Source organism: Poeciliopsis prolifica, unplaced genomic scaffold (assembly GCF_027474105.1).
Source record: "Poeciliopsis prolifica strain line A6 unplaced genomic scaffold, Auburn_PproV2 SCAFFOLD176, whole genome shotgun sequence".
Lineage (NCBI taxonomy): Eukaryota > Metazoa > Chordata > Actinopteri > Cyprinodontiformes > Poeciliidae > Poeciliopsis > Poeciliopsis prolifica.
Window position 1 is genome coordinate 206610 of NW_026562551.1, and position 15050 is coordinate 221659.

General features: G+C 36.8%; 1 protein-coding gene, 1 long non-coding RNA gene and 1 pseudogene across 3 annotated transcripts in view; all 3 read left to right on the top strand.

The window, feature by feature from the left end:
• Window positions 1-6450: 6450 nt before the first annotated feature.
• LOC129356498 (myeloid cell surface antigen CD33-like) lies at window positions 6451-8400 on the top strand (annotated as a pseudogene).
• A 10-nt stretch (window positions 8401-8410) lies between these two features.
• LOC129356502 (uncharacterized) lies at window positions 8411-10206 on the top strand. 2 transcript variants are annotated; one of them, XR_008605416.1, is made up of 3 exons: window positions 8411-8649; window positions 9784-9842; window positions 9956-10206. It is a non-coding gene; the product is annotated as an uncharacterized LOC129356502 (long non-coding RNA). The 2 variants fall into 2 exon arrangements; XR_008605415.1 differs by having other exon boundaries at window positions 8411-8615.
• Window positions 10207-10810: 604 nt separating this feature from the next.
• LOC129356495 (myelin-associated glycoprotein) overlaps window positions 10811-15050 on the top strand; it is a 45030-nt gene continuing 40790 nt past the window's right edge. The window contains exons 1-4 of the mRNA XM_055026089.1: window positions 10811-11116; window positions 11794-12174; window positions 13104-13391; window positions 13475-13768. Coding sequence (XP_054882064.1) covers window positions 10954-11116; window positions 11794-12174; window positions 13104-13391; window positions 13475-13768 — 1126 coding nt within the window. The 5' untranslated portion in view covers window positions 10811-10953. The remainder of the gene's footprint in view (window positions 11117-11793; window positions 12175-13103; window positions 13392-13474; window positions 13769-15050) is intronic.

The window sequence follows — 15050 nt, forward strand, 5'->3', positions numbered from 1 at the left end:
GAAAGGAGAGCCGTCGATGTGGAGAGCACATGAAGGCCACACAACTGCTTTTTCCCTGAGCTACTGTTTTTGGATGGTTTAGAGGGCTCGCTGGACACTGGGTGAAGTATCGCTTGGATTCGTTGGACAACAAGGTACTGAGTTGACAGTCAATATCTGGACTGTTGAGTCTGAGGGAATCCTGATTCCTGAGCATCTTAACAGGCCTGCAACGTAGATAGTATTTGCTGCCATATTATCTTAGTTTACAATACTGGGTTATATAACTAGTGTTTACCCTGTATGAATTTACTGTTCTGTGGGAATAATGTTTATTTTTTCTGGTTTGTCTAAACCCTAAACCTGTCATTTCCTTATTTTATTATTATTTTGCCTAATTAAAGGAAGGTTATTATAAACCATTTTGCTTGGTATGTAGTACAACTCACTTTAGCAGAGTTCAGGGCTGATCGAACCAAAATACTATAGAGAAAATAAGAGAGTATACAGAAACATAGAATCCAAACCCCACTTATTTCCGGAAGCGTGTAAGTGAGGACTACATCTGTCCAGTTCATAAAACAGAGAAAAATAGACCCTAAAAGTTTTGTCACATCAGAAACTGTGTATTCCCTGAACTTCTGACTGTCTGCCAACATCTATCTCACGAGATACAATGAGGGGATTCAGCCCTTCTTCACAAAAAGGTTTAAAGTACACTTGGTTAGTAACATCTTTTTTTCTACATATCCACACCTGGATGAGTTATTCCTCAAATGTTGGACAATAAACCACACTTCAGGTATAGAACTGCTTGTTATACTCTGTCTGGATGAACTCAATGGCAGGTTTTTCCAGAAGATATACGAAATGAAAATGTCACAAAGTTTGAATGCAACTCAGCTGAATTACGTAAAAAATGACTTTTGACTCTAGAGGACTTTAGACGGATGAGGTTAAAGCAGGACCTGAGCAGTGCTTTTCCGTATTTCCAGGGTGACATTGTTGACAACTTATTTAGCTTCCCTGAATACTGTGAAGCTAGTAAGTTTAAAAGGCAGAGCACCAAATAAATAATTTTATACTCTTGCATTGTATTGCTATAGATCAATAAACTTCAATATCATAGTTGTGTTTTATCAAACACATCTGTGTGCAAAACTCTTTCCACAATTCCTCAAACTTACTTATTGTCTTACTGTTTTACCACCTCTTCTGCTTTTGTGTCTTCAGTGTGGTTTTAGTCACTGAAGAACACATTTAACATGTCTTCCCGTTCTTGGTGCTTTCTTGTACTGATGTGATTCAAAACATGTATTCTGTGAACAATTACATCCTACTTGGAGGATCTCTGACATTTCTTCTTGTATTTTGCAATTGTTGTCCAACAATTGGTCTGATTTGGCTATGAAAAATTTTTGCTAATGGCAATTATTAACAAAGTTAGTAATTTATATTAAAATTACATAGTCAGGGTACAACCTGATTATTAATAAACAATAGCCACATAGTCCCCATTATGGAAAGAGGCAATGAAAATGGCTTGGTGTTAAAATAAAATAAATAAATTCATGTTTCAGAACAGCAAAACTACACATGTATGTAACAGTGATTCCCAACTCTGATATCCAGCATCACTGCAATGCATGTTTTAGATGAGTCTCCATTCCTGCAGACCTGATTGGGAGTTAATTCAAATTCCTGGTATTTGGTTTCCAACCCCAAATTCCTGGTTTCCAACCAGGATTTTGGGGTTGGAAACCAGGAAGCAACTGATTTAACAAATATTTTATCCATATGCAAGAGTTTAATAACAACAACAAAAATATCAGTCTTCCAATTAAAATTCTTTAATCATCTCATTAAGTGAACAAGCTACTAAAAGTAAAACCTTGAAAATAAAGAAATATAAATAGAATCAATCAAAAGATGCAATAATTAAAAACTATTATTTAAAATGAACTTTAAATCCATAACATCACAGAGCTTCCTTTCCTGGAACTGTTCCTTCTCCTGGAACCAATAATAGGTTGATGCAAATGCATTTATGAATGACAGTTCTTCTACTCTTTGTTCCTTGTTGTATTGTCCTGGATTACCTACTTTATTATCAAGTAAAAGCCTCTAGAATACAGCAACTCTTAAAATCTGTTGTAATTAGACAAATATCATAAACAAATCAAGTGAATATCAACTTAACACAAAAGTACTCTAACGGAACTGAAAGGTTTTTCTAAAATAACCCTTCCGGTAGACTGCAAGAGGAACTATATGACAGCTTATATTGAATTAATATAACCAAATAAAAAGAATACCTTTGAAGGTTTTTCAGAGAACAGGAAGAAACTAATGAGATGTGAAGACAGGAAACTAACTCACTGTGATGCTGCACTGTATGCAGACAAATGGATACACTGTGCTCTTGAGTGTTAAATATACTACAAAACAACTTCAGTGTTCACAGTCATTACAAACATACATACATATATATGTGTAAGTAAATAAAAATACGTCTGTTTCAGCACAACTATTGGGCAGCTATTAGTTCTCAAAATTATTCTCAAACATAAACAAAATCTATTTTTTTTCCCCCATATCAATATTTATTCATCTTATTTCTCAGATCTTTACTGAGTGAATAAGTTTGAATAAAAACCACAGGCTTCAGCCCAAACTGGTTCTCCACCTCCAGCTTATTAGTTAAAGTGGAGTTCTGTGCCTGTTACTGGGCAGACACAGTCCAGATCTGGTAAGTCAAGATTCCCAGTCATCAGTGAATAAACTTGACCTGTACTAAATCTGTCTTCAGATAATTTTTTGTCCCAGTTATTACATTTCAACTTATGTGTCTCATTCGGTGAAATATTATTGAAAAGGAAATCAGTCAGGCCTGCTTCTTGTATTTTACACCAAGTCATGCATAACTATCTGTGACATAGCAATTGGAATAGCTTTCACAAAGGTGCAAAAAAAAAAACACACAAGAAATTTGTTCTGGTTTTATCATCATGTCAATAATCAAGATCATCTTCTAAAGCATATTCACTAAGTTTTAATCTCCAACAACAGCTTGGAGCATAAGTCACACATGAAGTGAACTGTCAGAACGTTTATTTTTACTTTGTTGTCTCACTTCCTTTTTTCTAGTTTAGAGCCACAGAGAAAAATGTTGGTCCTCTCTTAAACACCACAGCTGAAAAATCATTTCTCACCAAACTGTGTTATAAACTCATTGGCTGCTTTCTTCCACAAAGGCAGGGTTAATGTTTTCTCCATGTTTTGGGTGGAAATTCCCTCTGTCTTGAAAATCCAGATCAACACAAAGGCTATTGTGAGGGATGGGAATATTTTTGGGAGCTAAGCTTTGCTTCCTTCTCGCGCTCCAAAGACCCTCCTCATTCTGGTGAAGAAGTCTTGCAGCTTGATAGTGTCCTCCTTTCGGCGTCCCCAGGACAGTCTCTTGGGAGACGTAGCAGCGAAGCCAGTGGATGTCGAGTTACCCATTAGAAAAGCTGAGAGCTTCACTATCCAAGGAGCAAATCTATCCAGCAAAACACAAAGTGTGGGAATTATTGTAAAAATTAATTTACACATGTCAGAGAAACATGATCGTACATTTTCTTACCTTTACGGAGAAAATTACAACAGGTTGTTTTCTTTCTGCTGATCTGGCTGCTGAAGTCTGGCTGCAATGCAAAAGACAAACTCCTCCATTTTAAAGTCCTGAAGTCATGACCTCATCGGACTTTAATTGTCTAATTAATCACATCACTAAGAGATGGGATTACAGATAACAGCTGTAACTGCAAAAGTCAATCAGTGTTGATTAACGGCTCTCTTCCTCAGCTCTTTCTGTTTACCATATTGTAAATAAACTTCATTCGTAGTCGATCAAACATTTTGATAGAAGCCATTACATTTCAGTTGATTTATCATCCCTAATGGATATGATAGTTTAGGTCAGATCACTTCTAATCATACAAGAAAATTTTGCTAAGTAATTATGAAGTAATTATGAAGTAACCCTCTGGAGTATTAAAGTGTGTGAACAACTTTAGATGACGTGACATGGTTCAGCATATATTTTCCAAATGTCAGGAATAAAATGTGATATCAAGGTAGCATGTGGAATCACATGTTAAAACTCTGAAATTTATTGTGCAAGATGGAAAAATGTATGCTTACTATCTAAAGAAGACATACTGCATTAAGCTGATGATTCTATGTGCAACTTGGAAACAAGTCTTTTCTTTTAAACATTCATTATTCTTATAAAACCAGACAGACCAGTGATGAATCATTGTCTTTGATGTTGTTCTACATAAGGATGATATCGAAGAAAGTTGTTCATTTTTTAGTATTTATAAACCGTAGCTTTATTCTGAAGAAATGCATGATTTTGATCTTTTGACACTAAATTCATCTTGTTATAGATGTGGAAACCAACTCTCAAGGGATATTCTGCTAACGTCCGATTATTACCAGCAAGTGTTGCCTGAATCGCTGCCATTCTCCATTTCCTGTATCAAATGTAGCTCTTTCAAAACATGAAGCTGTCTGAGCAGCAGATGTCTCTAGAGTTTAATTCAAGTCTCCCAAAGCAATTTTTATCAGTGTTCTTCAGTATAGAAAACAAAAGCATTTCACACCGGTGCTGATTTTTCTGCTGGCCTTGCCGGACTTCTTAAGAATACACTGTAAAAAATATATTCATTAAACAAAATAGAGAGAAGAAAACAAAGACATGCCCTATAATGTACTGCTGAAAGCGACCAAGAACAAATGTAATGACTCAGTCAATGGTGGATTTTTACACAAACCAACTTCCTTAATTTTCACACAGTTGTACAATCACAGACATTTTAGCTAATTTTCTTTAAATCTCATTGTCTTTCAGAAATATATTTATTTTGTGGAGCCGAATGCATTTCCGTTACGGCAAGGCATTTGTATTTTATTTTTTTTTTGCCAGATCACTTTTCTTTTTGGCTTAATCTGTTGATTAAATGTTGGAAGAAACATTTTTGTCTTTTCTGTAGCTCTGTTTAGACCAGCCATTGTGATGGAGCAAACTGCAGTGATCTCTATACTGCCAGATTTCCTGGTGGGTAAAACCAATTGTAACTTCAAACATGGGAAAAATAAAAACACACATTTTATTTTTCTGTTCTGGTTAGTGTCAGAGATTCTATGTTTTAAAATATAACAGAGATTTGCATTCAGATAAGTAGTGCAGCTGAGACCACTCCCTGTCCGCTGCATCATTAACTCTGGCTTCACTGCCTCTACACACACTCTGACATTCTCACACACTGTGAAAGTGACTGTGACGGCTGCCAAACTGCAGAAACCAAACCAAAGAATCATTATTCAGAAGTGCTTTCAGAAAACCGCTCAGCCAAGACAGAGACGCCAAAAGGTAAGATTTTGTTAATTGTAATAGTTGCACCAAACTTAGCTTATGCATATTTTCCTAATAATATAAGGACTTAGAAAAAAAAAAATCAGATTAGCAGTGATAAATAAATTGAAAGTAGTGATTAGATTTAATACTTTTTTTTAATTTACATTAGGATATTTTTTTGTAAAGATTTTTTTCTAAATACTTGATTCAATTTAAAATATATCCCCATTAAAAAGGTTAAATAATTATAAAATTGTGGAACTATTTGATATTACTGTAAAATGAAAGTATGGGCAAGGAAATGCAAATTTTGTTGCATCTTAAAAGTAGATGCAACAAAAGCAACATGTGTAATTACATATTTAATATCTATGAATGATTGAACGTATAAGCCATGTTTAAAAAAAAGCTTGACAACCTCATTGTTCAGTTTTAAATGAAGATTTAACCTTAATTCTATTTGTTTTTCATTTTGTTTTTCTGAACTCTACACAAATTTTCAGATTTAGCATTCTGCATAGTCTTCTTTTGTTCTAAATTTGCTTTATTTTTTGCGTCATTATGATGGTTTACCCAAGCCCCGGCCTAACCTCACTTCCCTCATTCAGTTTCAAACATTTTCCCTCTTGCTTACGTGTTTCCACACTTATGATTGTAAAATCACCACATTAAATTAATCCCAGAGTTTGGTTTTCCTAATTTATGTTTAGTCTCAGATTCCATTTTTTATTTGTGTTATTCTTTTAGATTTGATTTTTAACAGTGCCATTGCATAAGACGGTTTGGTCTGGAGGAAATTAAATATCAACTCTCCTGTGTAGTTATTTAATACACTATAATCAATCTGCTGGTGCAGATGCAGTGCTCATTTCTGATTAACTTTCATATCTGGTGGACTTTGAGTGTTGAGCCATTTCACACCTTTGATTTCATACCTTTGTATTTTAGGAAAAATGTAAATAAATCTCCTCAGTAAACTTTTAATTCTTGGGATTAATACTGATAGAATATTTTGTTTCTGTTTGTTTTTTCCTCCTGTAAAAACTCCTACAGATTTGAACAATCAAGCCAACAGTGTTTTGCGGCACAATGGATCACAAGAGAAAGCTCATGATGTGTTTGGTTTTGGCTGGTAAGTGATTTGTAAATTACTTCATCCATTTTCTTTTCCTCCAATGATAATTTCTAACTTTTTGTTTTGGTTCTAATTAATCAGTCATTTGCAGCTCTGGGCTTGGAGAAGAGAGGACAGCCGATGTTGTAAAGTCCATTGATGCTCTAATTGGCTCCTGTGTCGTGCTGCCCTGTACATTCAGTTATCCTGGGTCTTACCTGCCTGCCTCCAGACTCAGGGGCATCTGGCATCGTAAGGACAAACACAACGAGATTTTCTACTACGAAGACAGCACAAAGGTCATGGACAGCTTTAAGGGCCGAACCAAGTTGTTGGGATTCCTGGGTCAGAAGAACTGCACCTTAGAAATAGATGAAGTTAAAGATCATGATAACGGCCCTTTCTGCTTCCGCATTGAACTTGTGCAAAAAGACACCAACCAACCCACTAAAGAAAAGTTCTCCTTTGTTGAGGAATGTGCTGAAGTCATAATGCGCCGTATGTTGTCATTTATTCAAGTCCTGTGCATTGTTGTTATTCGCATGTTTAACTTTGTTCAGTATTTATATTACAATCACTAAAATTAACCCTTAGTTAATGTCTCTTTTTTCTTTTTATAGAAGTTCCTCCCAAACCTGAACTTTTTCAGGCAAACACAGCTGTTCAAGGAAAACCTTACGCCGTCACCTGTTCGGTCCGATACCTGCCCCTCACACGTTCCTGTGTTCACATGGAGTCGAGGAAGTGAAGATGATGTTATACTAATTCAAAAACCCAGTATCTCTGGGATCTGGGAGACACAGTCCATCATGGTGTTTACTCCTGAGGAGAATGACGACCACACTGAAATCACCTGCAGTGTAACATTTAATGGAGGTCAAAAATCAGACAGATCTATTCAACTCAACGTAAAACGTGAGATCTAACTAGCTTTGAATAGTTCAGAATAAATACAGGATGTAGTTCATTTGCATTTTTCAACATCACATAAAATGCATCTGATTTAATTTCTATTTGCAGGTACTGCAAACACTTATCACCTCATCATTCCAGTCGCGGTGGCCATTGGCACGGCTGTGATCTTTGGAATCATCTGCATTGCTATGATGAAAAAGTACAAGTAGGTTTACAGATATTCACTATTTAAGTGGATCCGCTGAGTAAAAACAGCAAATTGTTATTTTCTCAATGCTGCTCTTGTTTAAGCTCCTCTTGTTTTCTTAAGGAATCGCATTGCAGAGCTTCAAAGTCGTGAAGGAAGGTAAAGTGATTTAAAGCATTGCACCACAAAATAAAAACATGTAATGTCATTACAGTGAAAATAAATATTAATCAAATTATCTGTGACATTTAGCATGTTCAACAGACTGTCCAGGATGTCTGGCAGGTGAGATCATATAAGCCCTAAAATTGTGGGTTTTATTTCGCAAATTAACTGAAATAAATACTGATTTTTTCTCTTTTATTGAGCCATATTTGTGGAACGTTTTTCAGTGTCTGATGAACATGTTCTCCGCAGCTGGTTTGAAATTACCAGATTTTTCTTTTAACACCATAATAGCTTAAAGCTTTATAAAAGCGAGGCCCATTATGTAGAACATTTTATATCACGCTTAGCTGTCTAGTGTATTAATCTAGGGGAGATGCATTTTCATTTCTGAGCCTGCTAATATTTGCATTCCCTGTCTGAAAAACGTTCGATAAATATGGCTCAATAAACGTGAAAAAAATCAGTATTTATTTCAATTAATTTGCGAAATAGGGCTTACATGATTAATAAACGTGATGATGTTACGAATATCTTCAAAAGTTTGCTCTTCGGTCGGATTTCAGCCAGTTTTCTCATCAATATGCGAGAGTTTAGAGTGATGCGCGCTCCCGCGACAGGGGAAGCAATTCTCTGCAGGCAACAACTCTTGCTCCTAATTCGACTGAGGCTCCACACTCAACCCAAAAAGATCTCAAGAATTGCTGCAGCGGACTTGGGGACTGGACAAAGATCACAAAGATAACTACCAACTTTGCTTCGTTCCTGTTCGGAGGAGAATTCGCCACACCAAGACAAGATTCTGCCCAAGGACATTAACACTTCTGTTGCTGAGATCCCCTGTCATCTGGGTATGAGTTGCCTGCACCCCAAAAAGCCTTTTTAGTAAGTTGATGGCACAGTTAGGGAAAGTTGTTAGGAGAGATAACAAGTGCTCGTTACTCTTAGAGAGAGGGCTACTGTTAACAGGAGTGGTTATTGGAGTTATGCAGTTGCGAGGGCCATTCAACTGATTGCTTCTTAACTGAAAAGGGTCATAACTTCTGGATAATAGGTATTTAGAGCTAGACGAGTCTCTCTCGACACCAGCTTAGACAGATTGTTCCTCTCAGACCTTCTGCAGAAGGGTCCGGAAAGTTTCGGGAACTTTCCGGACCCGTTAGACGGAGAGCTGGTCAGTGGTCAGCCCAGAGGAGTTGTGAGGATTAGGGTGGGGCTGGCTATTGCGTAATAACAAACAGTTTGTTTGTTTGGTTTTTTCTTTACTTTTAGTACTTATTAATGAGTACTGAAAGTACTCATTAATAAGTACTTTTAGTACTTATTAATGACCCACCAGCACAATTGCAAATACTTGAGATTCTTTACCTGATCTTAAGGTTTTGATCAAGACAGTAGAAATGAGAGGCGTGTTAAATAAGTAGAGAAGACAGAAGTGATGTCGATTACTTAATATCACTCTCTTTAATTTTTTACAATTGAAAACAAATGTAACAAGAAAGTGAGTTTCTCCATTTTTGAGGTATTGTAATTAATTCATAATTTCATATGATGAATTCTGAGAATCAATCATTTTTTGTGCTGTGTGAACTTATTCTTTGTTCATGTGAATTTTGAAACCGACAGTCTAAAACATGAAGATGATCCTCGTTCAGGGTAAAAAATGCAAAGATGACAAAGTAGCTGTAAAGTAGCCATTTTCTTTCTGCTCTGGTAACTTGAGCTCACGCATGCAAAAAACGACACGCACTACAAAGCCCTCTTTCTCATTTGCTTTTAAGATGGAGGAAATAAAAAAAGGGCAACAGAAAGAAACAGTAGAAAACTTTGTGTGAGATGGGTACCAGTCTTTTTACAGCCTTGAAACATTTTAACTGCAAAGAAATGAAACGTAAATTAAAAGTTTTTTGTAAAACAAAATTTGGTTGATTTTGAAAATGGCACAAAGATTTTTATTGTATCTTTAGCGTTAAGCTGTTTTAATAAATAATACTAATGCACATCATTTGTTTCTTTCAGATACCTTTATATCAAGATGTTTTGGTTTAGACATTTGCTCCTGCACCTCTGGTTTTTGGGTACTTTGGTTTTCTTCTTTTGAATTGTGTAACATTACATACATACTTAATTTGATGCAACTGATGAATTTTTACTTCAGTAATTTTGACTTACAACTATTTTTCTCTTGCAGGATGTCTTTACTTGGCAATACAAGCTTGGCGCGTTGACATGCCAAGAAATATCAAAGCACTGTTGAATTCCTGCCTCGTTATCCCTTGTAGCTTTGACTACAATTCGTATCCACCTACAAGAGCAGACAGAGTTGTTTGGTACCAGTATGTGAGCAGGGGATATCCTTTGGTTTCTGACAGTTGGTACCCTAATGAAGTAATTAGCATGTATAGAGGAAGAACCTATGTATACACTTCCAAATATGAAAAATCATGCTCTCTAAAGATTGAACGTGTGAACTGGAACGACGACAGACAAAAACTTTATCCTTGGGTGGATCCAGAACATGTTGGGTCTAGCACATATGCATTCTATGACACAGCAGTAACAATTGAAGTAATTGGTATGTTTGTTTGTTTTGAGCTTTTTGCCTTGATAATCAGTGCATTAGTATGTTGTTGAAAAATCTTTTAACTTTTTACATTTTCTTTGTAGCACAGCCAAAGCCACCACAAATTATAATCTTTGGAGAAAGAAAAGTTGGAAAATCTGTAACAGTGCAATGTTCTGCTGAACACACATGCTCCACCAGTCCACCAACTCTCAGCCTCAACATCGCAATGAAAGACAAAAGAGTTTCCAACACTCAGCTATCTGATGGCACTTCTAAAGTTATCTTAACAGGCACTTTAGTCTTAGAGAGAGACGTTCAAGTGATTGAGTGCACTGTCCAGCACCCAGGTGGTAAAACAGCAAGAACATCTGAAACCTTAACTGCAGACTGTGAGTGATAACTCCCAAGATCAAATCAGCGTCGCCCTCGTGCTAAACTTAGGTTGTCTTTCTGGAAAAGCTTTAACCATCCTTTCGTTCTTTGTGTTTTTAGGCTCCATTTTATCACTGAGCATTAGCTCTACTTCAGTTGAATATGTTGAAGGAGTTCCAAACCAAGTAACATGTGAAGCTTCTTATACTTGCTCCAGCAATGCACCAGTTCTCGAATGGACCTACTCTAACATGCCAGTTACCAGAGATATTAAAACTTTGGGGAGTTTGCAGAAAACTGTTTCCACACTGACATTTACAGCATCAGCTAAAGACAATGGAAATGATCTGACATGTTCTGCAAACTTTCCTGGAGGAGAGACTCAGCAGAAGAGCCTCACCATACGGGTAAAACGTGAGTACCAATCACAGTTAACATTTTGTACCTTTTTATCAGGACTAGAATATATGAACATTTGGTAATGTCTTTTGAGTTTATAACAAATGGAACTAAAAGATTTTCTTCAGTGATGAATGTCGCATCAACTGAATATTATTTTATATGGAGAGTTTTATGGTAAATAAAATTGACAAATACATGGCTGCCTCATGTTCTGCTGTTAACTTATGTAAATTGTTCCATTGAAAAAAGTATCTTTATAGATACTGTTGATAAAATGTGTCTATCCAGGCAAATCTGGTTTGCTATAAGTGAAATAATCTGCCAATGGAACAAGTACTTCTTCCCCAATTTTAAGAAATTATTTACTTAATGCCACTTCTTTTATCTTGCTGAAAGGTTACTTGTAAGTTATTTTTCTCTTATTTCAGGTTTATTAAGATGCTATCAGTAAAAACTAGACCAAAATTATTTGGTAGGATTTTGTGTTTTTGCAGTTTAGGCATTTGAACCCTGTAAGTCTCGATTTAGGAGTTAATGTAACTATTTTTCCCACCAAGACAACAAATAATACTATTGCAGACACAACATTCAAATGTATAAATCTATGGTCTGTCCAGGGCAAATCAGTTAAAATTAGGCTTAAACTAATCTGGCCAATCAAAATCGTTTTGTTTTTATGTGTTTTACAGGAAACATGCTCAATCTGGGCTGGTCTTTCACTACTCCAGGAAGCGTAACGGGAATGAAAGGATCATGTATCATCATTCCTTGCAAGTTTTCCTACAGCAAAGCCCAACCGAGTGGCCTCCAAGTTGTCTGGTACTTGTACCAAAGTAATGGACGCGCAGACGTATTCAACCAAAGACAATCAAATATTTTAAGCAGATATAATGGGATAACACATTTGACTGGCTCTGTGTCAGACCGCAATTGTAGTCTTAAAATAGACCGGCTGGATATGTCTCACAATGAGGATAAACTCTATCCATGGGTTGATATCAACCCAATTACCTCCTACCACTCACAGGGACATTCGTTTTTGGATAGAAGCACCAAAATTATGGTTTCAGGTAAGAACACACACATGCACACACACATATATAAAAAAATTTAAAAATTCCCTTCTCACCCCCCGCGGGTGGTTCTTATCCTCTGAGCTCGGGTCCTCTACCAGAGGCCTGGGAGCTTGAGGGTCCTGCAGTATCTTGGCTGTGCCAAGAACTGCACATTTCTGGACTGAAATGTCTGATGTTGTTCCTGGGATCTGGAAGTCCCAAAGGATCTTAGCTCTGGCGTTCTCCACCACCTTTGGGGGTGTTTCCCACTTTGATCCCGGGGTTTCCAGTCCATATTCTGGTACATCCCATGTAGGGGCTTGTCCTCCCATGATGGTATCTCTGGCACCTCAACCTCCATTCCCTGTTGTCTGAGACATTCACTGAGCACATTGTCTGTTGAGGCTTTGTCCCTGATGTATTTATGGATCTTAGTTGTTTCGTCCTGGACAGTGGTTCTCACACTCACTAGTCCTCTGCCTCCTTCCTTGCGGAGGCAGAGGAACAAAGAAGGATTCTATAACAAAAACAAAGAAGGATTATATATATATATATATATATATATATATATATATATATATATATATATATATATATATATATATATATAATCTTTGTTCGTCTCAGGTCCAGTTGGTTGACTTCACAATAGACACACTCATTTCTTTTATTTACCAACTCTCAAGAGCAGCATAACAACTTAATGCACAAAATCATGTCTGGGAAAACAACTTCATGATTAAGCAAAATAAATCTGACAAATATTCATATCTTGTGCAGTTATTCCCATTGCAGCAAGAAACTTGTCTGTCTAGTTAAACTGTTGTTTAGGTTAAAATAATGTATGTTAAACTTTTCCTTTCACTCTTTCACCAGTATTTTAAATATCTACATTTTAGTTGGAATCATCATAGATTAACATATTTCTATTTTTATCTTTATAGACCAGGCACAAGAACCCCAAATGAGCATCATTGATGTTCCTAAGGTGGGAGCTCAAAGCAGGGTTACCTGTAAAGTGAAATATACATGTTCTTCTGCTCCTCCTGCCCTGTCTCTGAATGGCATTCCTGGAACAGACCGCACCATTGACTCCTTGTTGTCAGACGGCATTTGGGAAAGAACAATAGAACGAACTTGGAATGTAGAAGAAGACCACAAGAAGGTGGAGTGCACTGTGAGATATCCTGGTGGACAAAGTGCCAAAAGTGAGCTCCTCCTGCATGTTGAATGTGAGTATAAATATACATGTTGTGGTTTAAATTGATGAGATTTTTAAGTTTTCTTCACAAGTAAAGTTTCATTTTTTGCTTAGGTCCATTTGAAACAATCAAAATGGTTGAACCTCCAGGAGAGCTAATAGAAGGAGTGGCAAAGAGTGTAATTTGTTCTGTGTCCTACAAATGCAAGACAAATACACCAACAATTGAGTGGAACTTTTCAGACATGCTGCATTTACAAAAGCTCAAAAAAATATCCAGTAATACGTATACCACTGAGTCCAATCTTACGTTTATTGGTTCCCTTGAAGACAATGGAAAACCTTTGACCTGCATTGCACATTTTCTGACTGGAGAAACATCAAACTCCTCACTTCTTCAGATAAAAAGTGAGTTTTTACATCTAACACACATTGTTTACCACTATAGTTCAAATTAAAATTAGAACTCAGAATTGAAGTTAAAATTTTCAGTGTTTAAATCTGCAGAGCAATACTTGAGACACCAGACGCCTTGGAAGATTTACAGTTTCAAAATGTTGGCCAGTAAACAATGACTGCTTTCTTTAATCCAGTTAAACTTATAGCTTTCACTTGGGTTTATTGCTTAGCTACTAATCAAAAATAAATTCATTTATTTATTCATTTTTACAGAATATGTACCGGTTGAAGAAGAACTGAACGAGAAAGATAGTGAGCTCACCTTTCTTTTTCCTTACACCAGACAACTTGCATAAGACACTGATTTCCTGCCTATTTTTCTCTCTTTTTGTGCATTATTTCAGATTTAAGGCTATCAGTTTTGTGTATCTGTATAATTTTCATGTCTTTTGTATTAAATGTCCTGTATTTTCTGACAGCACCTTTCTAAGTTTAACTGGTCTTCTCGCCCCCCCAACAGCTTTCCGCGTCCTGGCTGCTGACGTCCCTCGCAGATTCAATGCCTTGATTCGGTCCTGTGTGGTCATCCCTTGCAGTTTCCAGGATGACGAGGATCAGCCCCTGACTCGTGGCATCTGGTACAAAAAAACTGGGGGTCTGGTGTACCACAATGCCCGCAGTTATGTTTTGGACAACTTCAAGGATCGGACCAAAATTCTGGGAAACCTGGATGAAGGAGACTGCTCTTTGGAGATTGACGACATAAAACCCTTTGACAATGGCCCTTTCTGTTTCTATGGAGAGAAAGGAACAAACAAATACAGTTTTAACAACAGCTGCGTTTTTATCGTCATGAAAGGTCAAGAATCCTTACTAATGTTTTACATCATTCGCATGCTGTTTGTGATACATTTTCTTCCAATCTGAGCAATAGCAAACGTCTTTGTCTTTAATCCTCAGCTTCTCCAGAGAAAACCAGTGATGAGTTTAGTTCCAGCTCAAGTGAATGCTGGTTCAACTGTAAATGTCTCCTGTTCTGTCAGTCACTCATGCTCATCACATCCTCCAAAGTTTTCATGGAGTGTCCCTTACGTCAACAACGAGGTTTCAGACACTGAGATGTCACGAGGTGTCTGGAAGACGACGTCCACCATCACGTTTGTGGTTGCTGGAGGAGATGGACAGAGAAACCTGAACTGTACCGCCATCTTCTGGCGTGGAAAGAATGAAACCAGGACTTTCAAATTAATTGTAGAGGGTTAGACTCAACAAATCATTTTTCTTATCAAAG